General features: G+C 41.9%; 1 protein-coding gene and 1 long non-coding RNA gene across 3 annotated transcripts in view; both read right to left on the bottom strand.

The window, feature by feature from the left end:
* Positions 1–6715: 6715 nt before the first annotated feature.
* Positions 6716–15887, bottom strand: part of LOC117943204 — a 22964-nt gene continuing 13792 nt past the window's right edge. Inside the window, exons 2-3 of one of the 2 annotated variants that reach the window (XR_004656317.1) lie at positions 8962–8967; positions 6716–6846 (exon numbers count right to left, since the gene is read on the bottom strand). This is a non-coding gene — a long non-coding RNA (uncharacterized LOC117943204). The remainder of the gene's footprint in view (positions 6847–8961; positions 8968–15887) is intronic. The other variant, XR_004656316.1, reaches the window with a different exon arrangement.
* Positions 9979–15887, bottom strand: part of LOC117943181 (gastrula zinc finger protein XlCGF57.1-like) — a 7157-nt gene continuing 1248 nt past the window's right edge. The window contains exon 2 of the mRNA XM_034869165.1: positions 9979–11299. Within this exon, the coding sequence (XP_034725056.1) occupies positions 10248–11299 (1052 nt within the window). The 3' untranslated portion in view covers positions 9979–10247. The remainder of the gene's footprint in view (positions 11300–15887) is intronic.

Raw genomic sequence — 15887 nt, 5'->3', positions numbered from 1 at the left:
GGCAGTTCTGAAGGCAAAAGGGGGTCCAACCCGTTACTAGCATGGGGTACCTAATAAAGTGGCCGGTGAGTGTATATTGCAACTTGCACTTTTGCTGAATCAAGTAGGAAGGATGGCAAATGCCTTGATTGCGGTTCTCTGTTCCTCTTTTAAAATGAACACGCTGCTGATATCTTCTCGAGACGCCATGGAGAAATCTACACATTTCGTTGGTGATCACGTTACTGTTGATCATCTGTCCATCATCATATAAAGCCCGCCCTGATAGTCTGTTTTGTCCGAACAGCTCTGGTTCGAGCATAGTTGCTCCACAGCGGATGAACCCAGACCAAACTTCCCAACCTCAAATGTTGTGGGCGGAGCTAAGTTCAACTGGCATCGAGGTTACTCATACATTAATACAATACATAACTTATAAAGTAACGGAGCCTACAGGGATGAAGGGCCAGTTAAACGACCATGCAGGTCTCTAAATCGGAGAAAATAATTTACGTAGGTAGGTGGAAGGTGGATGATTTTAAGCTTTACGCAGGCGGATTCAGATAAAGAGCCAGTCACACATTTTTGATAAATAGTGTGTTTGTGCATATATAATAGAGGCATACTGTAGACTTTATATTTGTGTAGTTCTAAACACCTGTGGTGTATTACACTATAGGCTATATGCTATTATATTAGATGTGTGTGTGTGTGTGTGTGTTAGATACAACAAATAAAAATTTACAACACCATTTACATTTTTCAACGTTTCAAGAACACGGTTCCGCTCCTCTGTCACAGAACATCAAATGCAGCACTATCTTTTTTTAAATCTTTTTTGTCTACAATCTACAACAATGTTGCAAAAGAAAATAAAACAAAAGAAATGAACCACACCAAACAAATAACAAAAGCTCCTGGCCCTACTTCATAATAAAATATTATTATGAAACAAATAAATAAGAAAATACAGGTTTGACAAAACAAGAGACAGCTGATGCAGTGCTGCACGTCATATTGAATTGCTCGTCGCTTTGTGTAGAGAGATGTCTTGTGGGAATTGGGAAAGGGCTTTTTATTACACCCATGGGTGCTTCTCATGTAGCTGATTTGATAGCTCCTCGACTCCTCTGTCGTTGGCTCAACCGGAAGTTCTGTCCCTCCTCGGTGTATCACTTATTTCTGCCCCGAGGAGCGAGCATCGAGAAGGGATCATCGAGGAGCTTTCGAGAGGGCAGCCTTCCTGGAGTCCGTGCTGCTGAAGGACGCCGATATAGCCGACGTATTCACGTGGTGCTTCAGAGGAAAGGAAAGGATGATTTATACCTCCAACACACATTTCCTTGGTTCCTCTCTCCTCCCATGATTTCCTTGTGTCTCTCCTGTTCCTCCTTGGTGGGAGGGACTAAGACGCGAAGAAGGGAGGCAAGTGGAGGACTCAAGGAGGCAATTTAAGCAACATAGGCTGCCTCTCATCCCCCTTTTTCTGATAGCTCCTCTACCCCTCAGAAGTTAATCTGTCCCTACTCGGTGAAGCTCTTATTTCTGGAGGAGGAATCATGGAGGAGCTATAGGCAAGGATACACGAAAGCAGCCTTCCTGAAAGTCATGCAGCTAAAGGAGTTGCTATCTCCGCCCAAACAGCTGATGAATTCATGTGACACTTCAGAGGAAAGGATGTGTCATCCCTCTAAAATCCATCTCCTCCCATGATTTCTCTCCCGTGAGAGGCACTAAGAATAGAGGAATGGAGGCAAGTGGAGGAGTCAAGGAAGCAATTTAAGCAACATGAGATGCACCCCATTTTTCCAGTGAGTCCACCACGGATGGAACAATAACCTGCTGACACCTTAACTTCAGCCTCTGAATCTTGAACTCTGACCGTGATGTTTCTAGAGTTTGGTTTGTCCACAATGGTCAAACCAAAGACAGACGCAGCGCTCCGCCCTTCTTCCTGCTGTTTTCCTACCTAGAGTTTCTATTCCCCCTACTTTCATAACCTGACGATCTACGTGGCTGCATGAGAGCTACAATTTCAGATTAAGACTTCACAACAAAATGTAGGATCATATTATCAACTATGATGCACTCTTAAACAACCCAACAGTGGAACGATACATCCACCGGGTCTCCGGCGATTCACATTAACGCACGATTTGGTCACTTGGAAAGGTTTCGGGGAGGTTTGGGAACAGCAGTGACACCCCGCTGAAAACTCCCAGCTCCTATTAGGTTTGGCCTAGTGGTCTAAAACTTTACACAGTCTTCCTTGACAAGATGTAGAAGGCCTGTGTGGTGGTTTGCATAGTGTGGCATAAAGCATATCTTAGTTATTGGTAATAAAATATGACTTAGTATAGGCGAGGAACCAAAAAAACACGTTTTGAACTGTGTTTGAATCGATGTAGTGTAGGTTGTGTTTTAATCACATGCACATCTTCAGAAACAAGAAGAAGTTAGGTTTCAGTGTGCCCAGATGGCTCATTTGGTAGAGTGGGCGGCCATATAGGAGGTTTACTCAGCGGGCCCGAGTTCTACTCCGACCTGTGGCCCTTTGCTGCTTATCGTCCCTCCCTCTGTCTCCCCTTTCATGCCTTCAGATCTCCTGTCAAATAAATGCCTAAAAATGCCCAAAAGATCATCTTAAAAGAAGAAGTTAGGTTTCAAATAAAGCCTATGGTCTTGCAGAATTCCTCTGTTTTTAATTTGGGTTTACTGGCAAACAGGCATAAATCAAACAAAAAGGGGTGTACACTCATAGCCAGCTACAACATCACACTCTACTTACATATCAATGTAAAAACGATTAAATAATATAGACCATAAGAAATAAGTACTTTTACTTTTGACAAATAATAACGTATACAATTAAGATTTTGAACAGGACTTAATTGAGAATATTTGAATTGTGGTCTTTTTTTTTTTTTTACAAGTACACAATCTTCCACCTAATTAGATACATACATTTCTGCTTAGTTGGTAATTCTGCACTCATTGTTTGATTACCAGATGGGGAATGGGCGGGGGGGGGAGGGGGGGGGGGGGGGGGGGGGGGGGGGGGGGGGGGGGGGGGGGGGGGGGTGCGTGTCTGTGTGTGGTGCTATACACTTGAATTTCTCATCAAACTCTACTGTCAGCCAAGTCTATACCCATAAGCCCCAGAGAGAGAGAGATACACATTGACGTTGCATGTGTGTGTGTGTGTGTGTGTGTGTGTGTGTGTCTGTAAATCCATCTTAACACTTCAATCACACATGGGCCATGTGCAGCAAACACACACAGCCACCAATTCTAAAACTCTCTATCAGGCTGCATTTTTCTTTCTGCACCCTTTCTCTCCTCATAATAACACGCACACACACATATGTGTGTGTGTCTGATGACAGAGTGCATATGAAGGCACCAAAGCCTTCTCATCCTGCTTTGCCCCTGATCAGCCCTGCTGGGAGGATTGGAGTGGAATTGGCTGGGATTAGCTTAACACTGCCATGTGGCATTCGGCACGGCACCGTGCCAAAGGACACGCAGACACACCCACAGGACCATCTCTCACGCAGCTTTCATACATGCATGTCTCCATGCCTACACTCACGCAAATTGTGGGGACCTTTTTATTATTATCTATCTGTTTTGAGATTACTCAATCCGATGCAAAAGTTCTATAGCTACATAGTTCATGATCCACTTCACCGCAATTTCAAACTGATTCCATTTGATTCAGTGATTTATGTGGACCTATACATGGTTTGAATTAGGTGTCAAAGGTCGTCCTGAATGCTTATTCCCAACAACAATCAACACTATTAAACATTAAATAGTAATGTCATCACCTTGTGATGCTGCAGTTTACATAACTGCCAGGTTCAGATTTGTAAATACGGTTCAAAACAACATCCCAGTTCTAAACAACTGTTTTTTTTTGTCAATAGCATCTATACATGCATATTGCCTCTTGGTAAATAAAGAAGTGCCAGAATGATATTACAAGCATGCATATCTCACATCAATCTGTCGTCCAAGGTGATAAAATGGCCATCCAATAGATAATGTGTTGTTAAATGCACAATCCTTTAAACCCTAACAAAGCCAACTCTGCAATAATACAACCCTCTAGAGTCTGATTACTTCAAGTTGCAAACATGGGGATCTTTCCATCTTTACCTTGAATGAGGCTTAGTGGCAACTCAGTCCCCTAGACTTGAACCCGACAACAACACAATATTTTACCAGTACTCTTCCCGAGCAGTGGCATAACATAAACCCTCGGAATTGGCCCTTGTTAATCTTTCAAGAGCATGTCTCTGGTAAGCCCAACCAAAACTAAAGGGGTGTGTCTGTATGGATGGCAATAACCCCAACCTGTCGTCAGACACCGCCTACCAAGATCCTGGGTCTGAACGAGGTTTCTGCCTAAAAGGAAGTTTTTCCTCGTCACTGTTGCACTGTTGCTTGCTCTGGAGGAAACTAGTAGAAGTGTTGGGTCCTTGTAAATTCTGGAGTGTGGTCTAGACCTACTCTATCTGTAAAGTGTCCCAAATGGTCCAGACTGCGGTTGCCATGGCAACACTGAGCAGCAAGCTGCCAGCCACCAGCTCAGGTGGCAAGTGGGGGGGCATAAGCCCCCTCCCCCATAAATATACACATATACTGTATGCACGCATACATATACACACGCACATATGCACATACACACAAGCACACACACACACGCACATGTATATTTTACATATAGGTGTAAACCTCTATACACACTCGTAACCTTACAAACAGACACACACGTAGATATATATATGCATACACGTATACATAACAAAACCAAACTAATGGATGTTATACTGGGCCTGAGAGGAAAGAGCAGAAAAAAAGAGAGAGGAAAACCAGAACTAATATGGCAACAACAGTGATTTAGGATAAACTAGTTGCGCAAAGTCAGGGACTGAAAGCAGGGCTGTTCAATCAAAGCAGAGGGTGAAGTAGTGATCATTTATTTGTGGCGCACACACATACAAACACACACACACACACTGGACCAACAATTCCTATTTATACAGGAATACACTGCCAGTGGAAATGTCCAGACACAACACAGAAACATTGCAGATAGGAGCCCTGGTGAATTACATAAGCTCGACAGCAACCCTAACACTCACACACACACACACACACACACTCACACGCACACATTCACACACACACACAAACCCAAACACACATACACACACGCACTAGATGTCACTTACCAGCTACATGTACAAATGCTGCCACGTCCCTGCTGCCTTCTCTTTCAAAGGCACCTGTATTCCAACGTGTGTGTGTGTGTGTAGATGAGTGTGTGCCCTCAGTCAGAGCCTTGGTAACTGTAACCATCAGCCAACAATAGATCCTCCATGACAATAATAGGCTACCTCTCTGCAGATAGGACTGAATAGATGGAGCATACAGAGCATGCCTGGCAGAAAATCCCTGGGTATTATAACGTCACATGACCAGCCACCATCAGTCACAGAGCGAGCTGCGGAGATGAGGGCAAGGAGAGAGAGAGGCAGAGAGAGCACATGAGTTAATAGGTGGAGGAGGGTGACGTCACAGTGCTGCTCAATTCCCCCTTTCTTTTCATTACATAGACGGAGACAGAGAGAGAGAGGAGGCAAGAGCCAATAAAGACATGAGGATTGTCTGAACCCCTCCCTGAGCAGGAAAGCCAGCACTAACAGAGGCAAACATGGAGAGGCAGAGACAAAAGAAAAGAAGAGAGAGAAGCAAGGAGATCCAGCTTGCAGACAGGGAGAGAATATAGATATATATACAAACACACACACACACACACACACACAATATAAAAAACAATTTAAAGTATTAAAAAAAGAAAAAATGTATAACAAAGAATCATAATGTTGTTTTCATTTATTTAACAGTATCTACATTGACATAAGCAAAGAAAACAAAAGGACATATGCAAAGGGCAGCCAGAAAACCCTCAAGGGGTTTGACATTTTCCGTAGAAATTAACTAACTGAAAGGTAGCACATAGGAAATAAAAACAAACAAAACATAGTCCATAAGAAAGGGACAGAAGAAAGTAACAATTACATGAGGGGAGGAAATAAAGAATTAACAAAGAGAGAAAAAGAAAAAGTTATCCAAAATAAAGAAGATAAAAAAGACAAGAGACAAGCTACTGATGCTGTAAAATACCCTTCACAGATTTTTTTTTAATGATAGAGGAGAAAGTGTCCGTAGGCAGGGAGTGAGAGAACTCTATTTGATTGATTCAACCTAACACCAGACCTAGGGCGGGCGATATGGAGAAAATCAGATATTACAATATTCTTGACCAAATACCCCAAAATCAATATTGCAGCAATATTCTAGGGATTGCATTAGGTGCTCTAACAAAATATCTTCACACTTAGATTTTAGATACATAAATCAGTCAGTCTAAGTGGGGAAAAGATAAATAACAGAATAGCAAGAACAGTCTGGTAAGTTCAGAAAAGTCCATTACTTCACTGTAATGCAGCCTTTAAAACCAGTAAAGACAACACAACAGCCGACGCCTATTTTTCATGCGACACGCAAGCATCTTGGAAGCATTTTCAGACAAAACAGAATAGGAAAAGGTGGTTATGTCATTTTATCCCGAATACGTTTGATGAATGACATTTTGATGTTTGAAAGTCTGTAGTTTTTTACATAAATGCAGCTATAAAGGTAATTTTAACAAAATACTAATAAATAATTTTCACAATTATATATTTCAAATATTGCACCTGTCATTACAGAACTAAATATTCTGTAGCCTATTTTGCCGTCAATACTGCCGACATTGTCTTTGCTGTTATCAAATCAGTAATTGAATCAAGTATACTACTGCTTGAGTGCAGTAATACTATGGGTTGGGTGTTTTAGTCTTATTGTGGTAGTCTGTTTTCCTGTATTAATTTCTCAGCCTGGTTTTCTGTCTTGTCTTGTGATGTGTTATTTTGGGTCTTGTCTTGTAAATGTTCTGTTTCGTCCTTCATGTTTTGTTTCATATCTTAGTCCTTGGTCGCTCTCTTGTTGTAGTTTCTGTCTTGTTGTCTCCTTTGTGTGTCTTGTACATGTTCTGTTTCCTGTTTTATTGTGATAGTCTTGTTTTCTGTGCCGTCTTGTTTAGGTTACTTCCTGCCTTAGTTTTCCCGCCCTTGTGATTGTCCGATGTCTTCACCTGTTTCCCAGCCTTTGTGTCGCCTGCCTCGTTCTGTATTTAGTCTTGGAGTTCCCCATGTCTGTTGTCAGATCATTGCGGTGTTATTTTGTGTGAGTTTGGTGTATGTTTGTCGCTGGTTCCTGTTCTCTTTTGGAGGTTTGGGGTTTTAGTTTTTGGATTTTTTGAATTTTTTTTTTTTTTTCTTTTGTTTGTTTTTGCATTTTGGATCCCTGACTGCGGCCCGGCGGCGGCTGTGGCTCAGTGGTAGAGTGGTTGCCTGCCAATTGGAAGGTTGGTGGTTCGATCCCCGCCCCTGCAGTCATTGTCGAAGTGTCCTTGGGCAAGACACTGAACCCTGAGTTGCCCCCGGTGCTGCGCATCGGAGTGTGAATGTGTGTGAATGTTTATCTGATGAGCAGGTGGCACCTTGTACGGCAGCCCCGGCCACAGTGTATGAATGTGTGTGAATGGTGAATGTTTCCTGTAGATGTAAAAGCGCTTTGAGCAGTTGTTAAGACTGGAAAAGCGCTATATAAATACAGCACAGTTACATTTACATGTATTGGTTTGGACTCTTTTGTTGATAAAGCCTTGTTTTCGACATTCTCCTGCCTGCCTGCCTATCTCTGGTCTTGGGTCCTCATATTCCCGGGAACTTTGACAAGTAACTCTCTCCCCATATGTGATCAACAACAGCACGGGTGATCCAAATCATGTGACTTTTTTCAGCAGCAGCGCTGCGTCAGACACGTTTCTGGTGCCAAATTACAATGTAGATGCAGACTGTATTCCCATTTCATTGTTATTATTGTTTTTAGAACAGATGCGAGATGCATGTAATTCAGGAAGAAGTGGTATAACCCTACACAGTTTTGTGTCTTTACATTCTGTCCTTCCTCGGGGGTAGAGCGGTTGCCTGCTGATTGGAAGATTGTTGGTTCGATCCCTGGCCCTGCAGTCCCATGTCGAAGTGTCCTTGAGCAAGACACTAAACCCCAAGTTGCCCCCGATGCTGCCCCTGGAGAGGGTAGCGTGTTGGTGAGAGCTACATGACATGTAGGCCCATCTAACTTGGAATATTGTCATATTCAAAATAATAGTGGAATGTTGGTGTGGATGTAAACATAGTCAATGATAACTTATTGTTTATGCTTTACCAAAGAAAGTCTAATAGGGGAGAACGTCCACTCTCGGGAAATCCCGAGTTGAGACATTGGGGCTCAATAGGAAGTGAGATGGGGGGGACAGGTAGATGGGTTTTGGCTTTACCAACAGGAAAACAGACCGGGCCAATGGTGACCCTGGAGGACGACCACGGGTTAACCGGATAACGAAAGCCTTCCATTAGAGGAGAAGCACTGATGCTTTCTGCACTGAGCCATCTGCTGGTCACTTCGCTGGTGCAGCTAACACAACACAAGTTGAGAAGTCAAACAGCCCTCAAGAGCAATCACATCAAATATTGACATATGTTTCACTAACTTTATTCATACATCATATTTTTAGGCAGGGCATCTTATTGTTAATTGTAGGAAGGTTTCTTCTCAGCAATCAAAATGGATGGATTTGTTAACACACTACAGGACTCTAAACATTGAGCTATAGCAACGGGTCTCTGTTGTATTCATTAAGTTTTATTCAAATCAATTCACATTTATTATTTTTTTATTGCAGATTATCTTCTTGTTCAGAAAAGCTGGGTTCAGGTTCAGTTGTAGCACAGTGCATGTGCACCCTCTAGTGCACTTTCTTGTGTACCAAACTGATTATTTAATGGGTTTAGTATTTCACACTGTATGCTTTTCCACACAATTTTAAAATATGTCTATTTATAATTTGTCTCCATTATGTGTGTTCTTTTTCTCTTTCTTATTCTCTTGTTTAGGAGGCAGACTCTGGATGAAGGTGGGATTTCTTTCTTTTGTTCCAAGTTGATATTTTCCAACGCACCTGCACAGAAGAATTTCTGGATGTGCCAGTTGTAGAGCTGAAATCGGGTCTTAAGAGTTAGGCCCGACAAGGTCCGATCCCGACAAGTACACAACAGATTTATAAAAGCCCAAACACGTTTACAGCATTATATGTTATTCAAATGTGCCAACGCACACAGCGCTTTTGCCTTTTGTCAAGAATGAGTCACTTATACATTTGTTATCATTTATTCATGACTATAGACCAAAACGTAAATCAGCAGAGGCCAGCCTCCGTTTCACCTCCTCGGTATCCATTTTTTCAAGCTCATCTAAACACTTTACAAGCCCTTGTGGATAATGATAGAAATTAAAAACTGTTGGGTTCTGGCAAAGATCTTCAGCTCACATTCAGTTGTTACTTCAAAACAAGCACTTTTAATAAATATAAAAAATTTCAAAATATAATTCACAGACAGGGTTCGATTGAATAGGAAAAGGCCCCACTAAAAATAGAATAACAGTTACATTTTAGTGCAGTTTTCTGCTGATATTTTCTGAGTGTCATTCCCGAAACGTTGCAGCCTTTCACCGTGTGCAGTTGATATCGCGATGACGAGGAAAAAGCCTTATATTGAGCAGCCCTAGTTGAAATGTTATTTTGGTAGCGAGAGCAAAGGTTTACCAATTGGAGTCGTGCTGCGTGTGAGGAGGGAATAAAGGCTAGGAGACAAGGTTGTCTAGGTTTCACAAAGTCAAATTTAAGACTTTCTTTTAAGACCATTAGGAATGAAATTTAAGATCTATGTGGAAACGTCTGAAATAATTCCCTGATTCACATTATAAAAGGGCCCAGTTTAAGCAGTAGGCTTCAAATATGTGGCTTAAACCTTCAATCAGTTTTTATCAATCCAAGTATCGCTAATCTTGCTATGCCCCACAGCAGAAGATTACAATCTGTTTCACGTCTGTGGTACAATCCCAACGAGACTCCAATAACACGGAAGCTGAAAAAACAAAGCAACAACATAAGTTGCATGTTGGTCTTATTTGTCAAAAATAGATGGAATGATTTCTGGAATAGTGAAAGAAAGAACTACAACACCACAAAATAAAAAATAAAAAATCTAAATAGGGGTGTACAATATCAGGAAAATATCTAATTGTGATTAATTTAATTCACAGTCTATGATTTCAGCCTGCTCTACAGTTTCACCACTGTTTTTACCAGGACATTTGTGATTTTTGAGGTGTGACAGCAAACTGAAGTTCTTCTCACACGCGGTGCAACCGAACGGCTTCTCTCCCGTGTGGATTCTCCTGTGTTTATTTAAATTCCCTTTCTCACTGAACCTTTTACCACACAGTGAGCAAGGGAACGGTTTCTCTCCAGTGTGGACCCTCATGTGTCGGACCAGTGTCCCACTTTCATTGTACCTTTTCTTACACACAGAGCAGCTGAAAGGCTTCTCTCCGGTATGAATTCTCATGTGCGCAGCCAACGTTCCACTCTGGGTGAAGTTCTTCCCGCAAACTAGGCAACAGAAAGGCTTCTCTCCTGTGTGTTTTCTCATGTGTATGTGCAAACTTCCCTTTTGCCTGAATGTCTTACCACACTCAGCACAGTCAAACGGCCTCTCCCCCGTGTGGCATGTTACGTGTCTCTGCAGAGCCGCGTTGTGCATAAATGTCTTGCTACACGCCGGACATTTATAGAATGTCTTCTGACTGTGAGCGCTTGTAGGAGACCCGGCTTTGTTGTTTTCCAGTGGGTCAGAAAATGGCTGAGAGTCAATAATGTGCCTCCAGCCATTGTCCAAGACTTCAGTCTCAGTTTTAAAACACTGCGAAAGGAAAAACTGGCCATCGCTTGTCGCTTTCAAAAAACCAGCTTCATCCAAGCCAAAGGCCGCTTCAGATGCCTCACAGTGGTGCACAGCGGCCCCGGCTTCTGTCTGCTGAGCTGGGGGGTCTGCCTCTCTGGCCTCCTCAGTTTGTCTGTGATGAAGCAAGGAGGAGTGAGGTATCTCTTCATCTTCTTCACTTTTGGCAGACACTGCAGGAAAGTGGAACTCTGGGATGTCAGCCCCGGCCGGCCCCTGAAGCCCCCGTCTGATCCAGATCTCCTCTGGTTCCTCTTTAATGCGCTCTGTGGTCCACTTCTGCTGTTCAGGGGGAACCTTTGGATTGACAACTAGCGGCCGGATTTCCTGAGACCCACCTGAGAAACAAACATAAAAAAGGACAGAAAATGTGTTAAAATGGAAAAAAGATATTTAACAGAACTTAAACAATGTTTTATCTAATTATGTGGAAGGCTTAGGTGCGCCTATTTAGCGAGGGTTTACGCCAGAAACGCAACGTTTGCTGAAATGCCACAAATACAGTGGGGCTCGAAAGTTTGGACACCCCAGGTAAAAATGTCTATTAATGTGCATAAAGAAGCCAAGAAACAAAGGAAAAATTTCCAAAAGCCATCAAATGACCGATTAGACATTCGTATAATATGTCACAAAAAGTTAGATTTAATTTTCATCATTTACACTTTCAAAATAACTAAATAACTAAAAAATGGCGTCTGCGAAAGTTTGGCCAGCCTGCAGAGTTTATAGCATGCACCGCCCCCTTTGGAAAGCTGAAACCTAACAGTAGGCCTGCACGATATTGGAAAAATCTTACATTGCAATACTTTTTCCCCTGCGATATATATTGCAATATGAAGAAAAAAAAGTAATTTTTAAAATATGACATAGATAGCTCTATTTGGAAATAATAAATCATTCTTGACTACTGCTGTGCGTTTGTAGAGGAATGCATCTACATAGAAGAAAAAAAATTAAAAGGTATTTTCTAATCCAGGTGATGTAAATCTTACGGTTTTAAATGCCCAGACTCATCTGACTGTGCCCCAACAATCAGCACCATGGGTTCTTCTAAGCAGATGTCTAGAAAACTGAAAATAGTTGACGCTCACAAAGCAGGAGAAAGCTATGAAAAGATAGCAAAGTGTTTTCAGATGCCAATATCCTCTGTTCAGATTGTAATTTAGAAATGGCAGTCATCAGGAACTGTGGATGTTAAAGCAAGATCTGGAAGACAAAGAAAAATATCAGACAGAACAGCTCGCCGGATTGTGAGAAAAGCAAGTCCAAACCCACGTTTGACTGCACGATCCATCCAGAAAGACCTGGCAGACACTGGAGTTGTGGTACACCATTCCACTATAAAGAGATCCTCGTACAAATATGGTCTTCATGGAAGAGTCATCAGAAGAAAACCTCTTCTATGTCCCCACCACAGAAATCAGCGTTTGAAGTTTGCAAATGAACCCGAAGACAAGCCTGATGCATTGTGGAAACAAGTCCTGTGGACCTATAAGGTTAAAATATAACTTTTTGGCCGGAATGACAAAAGGTGAAGACGGAGAAGAAAAGAAAGGGCAAAGAATTTCATGAAAAGAACCTCTGTCCAACTGTTAAGCATGGGGGGGATCAATCATGCTTTGGGGTTGTGTTGCAGCCAGAGGCACAGGGAACATTTCACAGGCAGAAGGAAAAATGGATTCAATTAACTAACTAACGCTAACTTGATGCCATCTGTGAAAAAGGTGAAGTTAAAGAGAGGATGGATTTTACAAATGGATAAAGATCCTAAACACAAATCAAAACTCAAAATCCAAGGTGGATTACATAAAGAGGCGTAAACTGAAGGTTTTGCCATGGCCTTCACAATCTCTTGACCTCAACATAATTGAAAATCTATGGATAGACCTTAAAAGGAGCAGTGCGTGACAGACAACCCAGAAATCTTAGAGAACTGGAAGACTTTTGGAAGGAAGAATGGGCGAAGATACCTCAAATAAGAATTACAAGATTCAACAAGACAACTTCTTTTTTTTTAAGCTTTTGGAGATTTTTCCTTTGTTTTTTGGCTTCTTTATGCACATTAATACAAATTTTTACCTGGGTTGCCCAAACTTTTGAGCCCCACTGTTGCTGCAATGCGGAGCTACTGCCATTTCAGCGCCCATGTTATTTAATGTAAATGTGCTGTATTTATTTAGCCATTTTCTAGTCTTAACAACTACTCAAAGCGCTTTTACATCACACAGGAACCATTGATCATTCACACACAATCATACACTGTGGCCAAGGCTGCCGTACAAGATGCCAGCTGCTCATCAGATAAACACTCACACACATTCACACTAAATAAATAAATAAATAAATAAAATAAATTAAAATTGTATTGAAAATTGAATTGAATTGAATTGGTGATTTCGGCTGTCTTGACTTCTCAGCTGGGTCTGCAGCAAGACAGCTGATCAGGCACAGAGAGACAACAGAGAGAGACAGACAGACAAAGGGACGTTTTGTAGAGTGGAGAAGAATTACTTTGTGACCGATGTGGAGAGCTGCGTGCTTGCAACAGCGAACTGCCAGATGCGCGATTATGCACGGATCTACCCTTTACGGCGCTTCAGCATGGGGTGTGTTCCTGGCGTTTCTAGGGGTCCTTTCCAAGAAAATCTTAAATTTTTCAGTAAAAACTAAAAAAAGGAAAATACAATTTCAAACTTATTTTGTACAATTAGTAATAACTTAGTTGTGTGTAAAAATTAGAAAAAAATACTAATTTCAAATAAAGGGCTACACCGTTAACCATCTTAGTTGCTGGTGCTAATAGTTTTTGCCCTGCGTGTAAGTGGTGCACAATGTTCCCTCTTCAGAGACATTTCGCACAGCCCTGATTCACTATTGTGGTGATGGCTAGGCGCTACTAGACAGTGACCGGTGTGTGTGTGTGTGTGTGTGTGTGTGTGTGTGTGTGTGGTCGCAGCCTACGGTCATGGACTCTCATTTGTTGTATCCAAGCACATTATAGAGTAATTATATACCATGTGCATTCCTCTATTTTTGTTATTGCCACTCTTCAATCTAACCCCAACCGGCCCGTCAGACACCGCCTACCAAGAGCCTGGCTCTGACCGAGGTTTTTGCCTAAAAGGAAGTTTTTCCTCGCCACTGTCGCACTGTTGCTTGCTCTGGAGGAAACTACTAGAACTGTTGGGTCCTTGTAAATTCTGAAGTGTGGTTTATCTGTATAGTGTCTTGAGATAACTCTTATTATGAATTGATACTATAAATAAAATTGAATTGAATTTAGAGAAAATAGAAAAAACACGTTTAAGGTCCTGTTCGTTTAAGAAAACAGAGGCCTCTCTGTCCTCTGACAGTGTGCTGTCTCTGCCTGCCGTGAGCGTTTCAGAGCCCTGTCTGCAGCAGGTAGGATCTGTGGTGTTACTTGCCGGTGGTTTATCGGTCTGCCTTGTACTGGAGCCTGAAGGCCTCAGGTTTCAGTCTGTTGGACTTAACCCTCACCAGTGACGCTGTTGTATCAAAAGCAAAGCTCTCTAAATAGTCTGTCGCCAAAAAATGCTACAGACTCAAAATCCAGGGGCTGTTGGAGCGCTAGCCAGTTTTGAGGAAGCTAGACATGAGTTGAGGACTGGTTTCATTGTCAAAGGTAGCCTGTGGAAATGTGTCATAACCCCAGCTGCCTTAGCCATATACAGTTCATTACTGCAGCCAGGAGCATTACAGTATGACCCCCCCCCCCCCCCCCCCCCCCCAGACGTCTTGGTTTCCGTTTCCTCAGCCATGTCCTCTAGCCCCAGACTTTTTGTATGCTGTTGCTATGGCTGTGCTGCTAGTGATAGTTAGCCATGGAGTATCTTACCATGCCAGTGACGTAGTAGATAGTGGAATTCCAAAATGGCGGCGCCTGTGTAACAACAACACTTTCAACTTACCATTTTATCCCTTTTGACAAATTCACCCATTTTAGTAATTGTACCAATAAGAAGAAATAACATACAACTGTTTTATCACCATTACTCAAATTCCAGTTCAGTTCATCTTTAAAATGGCGCCATGGGAGCTACGCTTAGAGAGGAGAGGCTTATCCCCTTGAGTCTAAGACACCAGGGGCCTCTTGCATGAAAGTAGAATAAAGATATCCAGGATAAGTGAAAAAGCGCAGCTTGACTTAGTGTGATCTGCTCATTGCGGCTTTATCGGTTGCACGTTTGTCGAGCCAGGATGAACTATTGGAGCTATGTCCAGCCAGGTGTAGATAGCTGGGATAAGAGCACGTTTGCAGCTTTCTTAAATAGACAGATAGATTGATCACAGATTTACTGATGCAGAAATGGAGAAGACGCATGCGCCATTCATTTCACCCAATGAGCAGCAGCTTCTAGTGGAAAGTAGAGGAGGTGAAGAATAATATGCAGAAAGAGAAATAAAGCTGTTATCAAAAGGAAAGAAAACGCCCAACAGACTATAGCGGACTGACTGAATGTGTAAGGATGTAAAAATATGTACTTAGCCGACTAGTCACTCCACATTTTTACAAAGTTGTAGGCTACACTGTGTTTTAATTGCTTTACATACGCTGGTTTCATGTGTTGGATTTATTTCTGTATCTGTTTTTATGTGGTAAATGTGCTGGTTTTACCGTGAAGTGTTTTTCAAGTAGGCTACCATGTAAAGCGCAAAATAAATAAAATGTGATATTATTTAGCCTACTTTTACTTGAACGTGAGCAGAGGGAATTAATGATCCTCGGGAAATGTAGCCTAAGGTCTCTAGGCTTAATTTCAAACCCTTATTCACAACGCGAGAACATGTTTTATAACCGTATGGACAAATCTCTTTAATCTATGTCTGATTCTTTGTACAATTAACGTTCATACAGAACAATCAGAAAGGGACCAAAACTAGAAAAAGAAGTGACTTCATACTTGC

Source organism: Etheostoma cragini, chromosome 4 (genome assembly GCF_013103735.1).
Source record: "Etheostoma cragini isolate CJK2018 chromosome 4, CSU_Ecrag_1.0, whole genome shotgun sequence".
NCBI classification, from domain to species: domain Eukaryota; kingdom Metazoa; phylum Chordata; class Actinopteri; order Perciformes; family Percidae; genus Etheostoma; species Etheostoma cragini.
The sequence above is the reverse complement of the archived record's forward strand: the minus strand, read 5'-3'. Positions and strand labels throughout refer to the sequence as shown.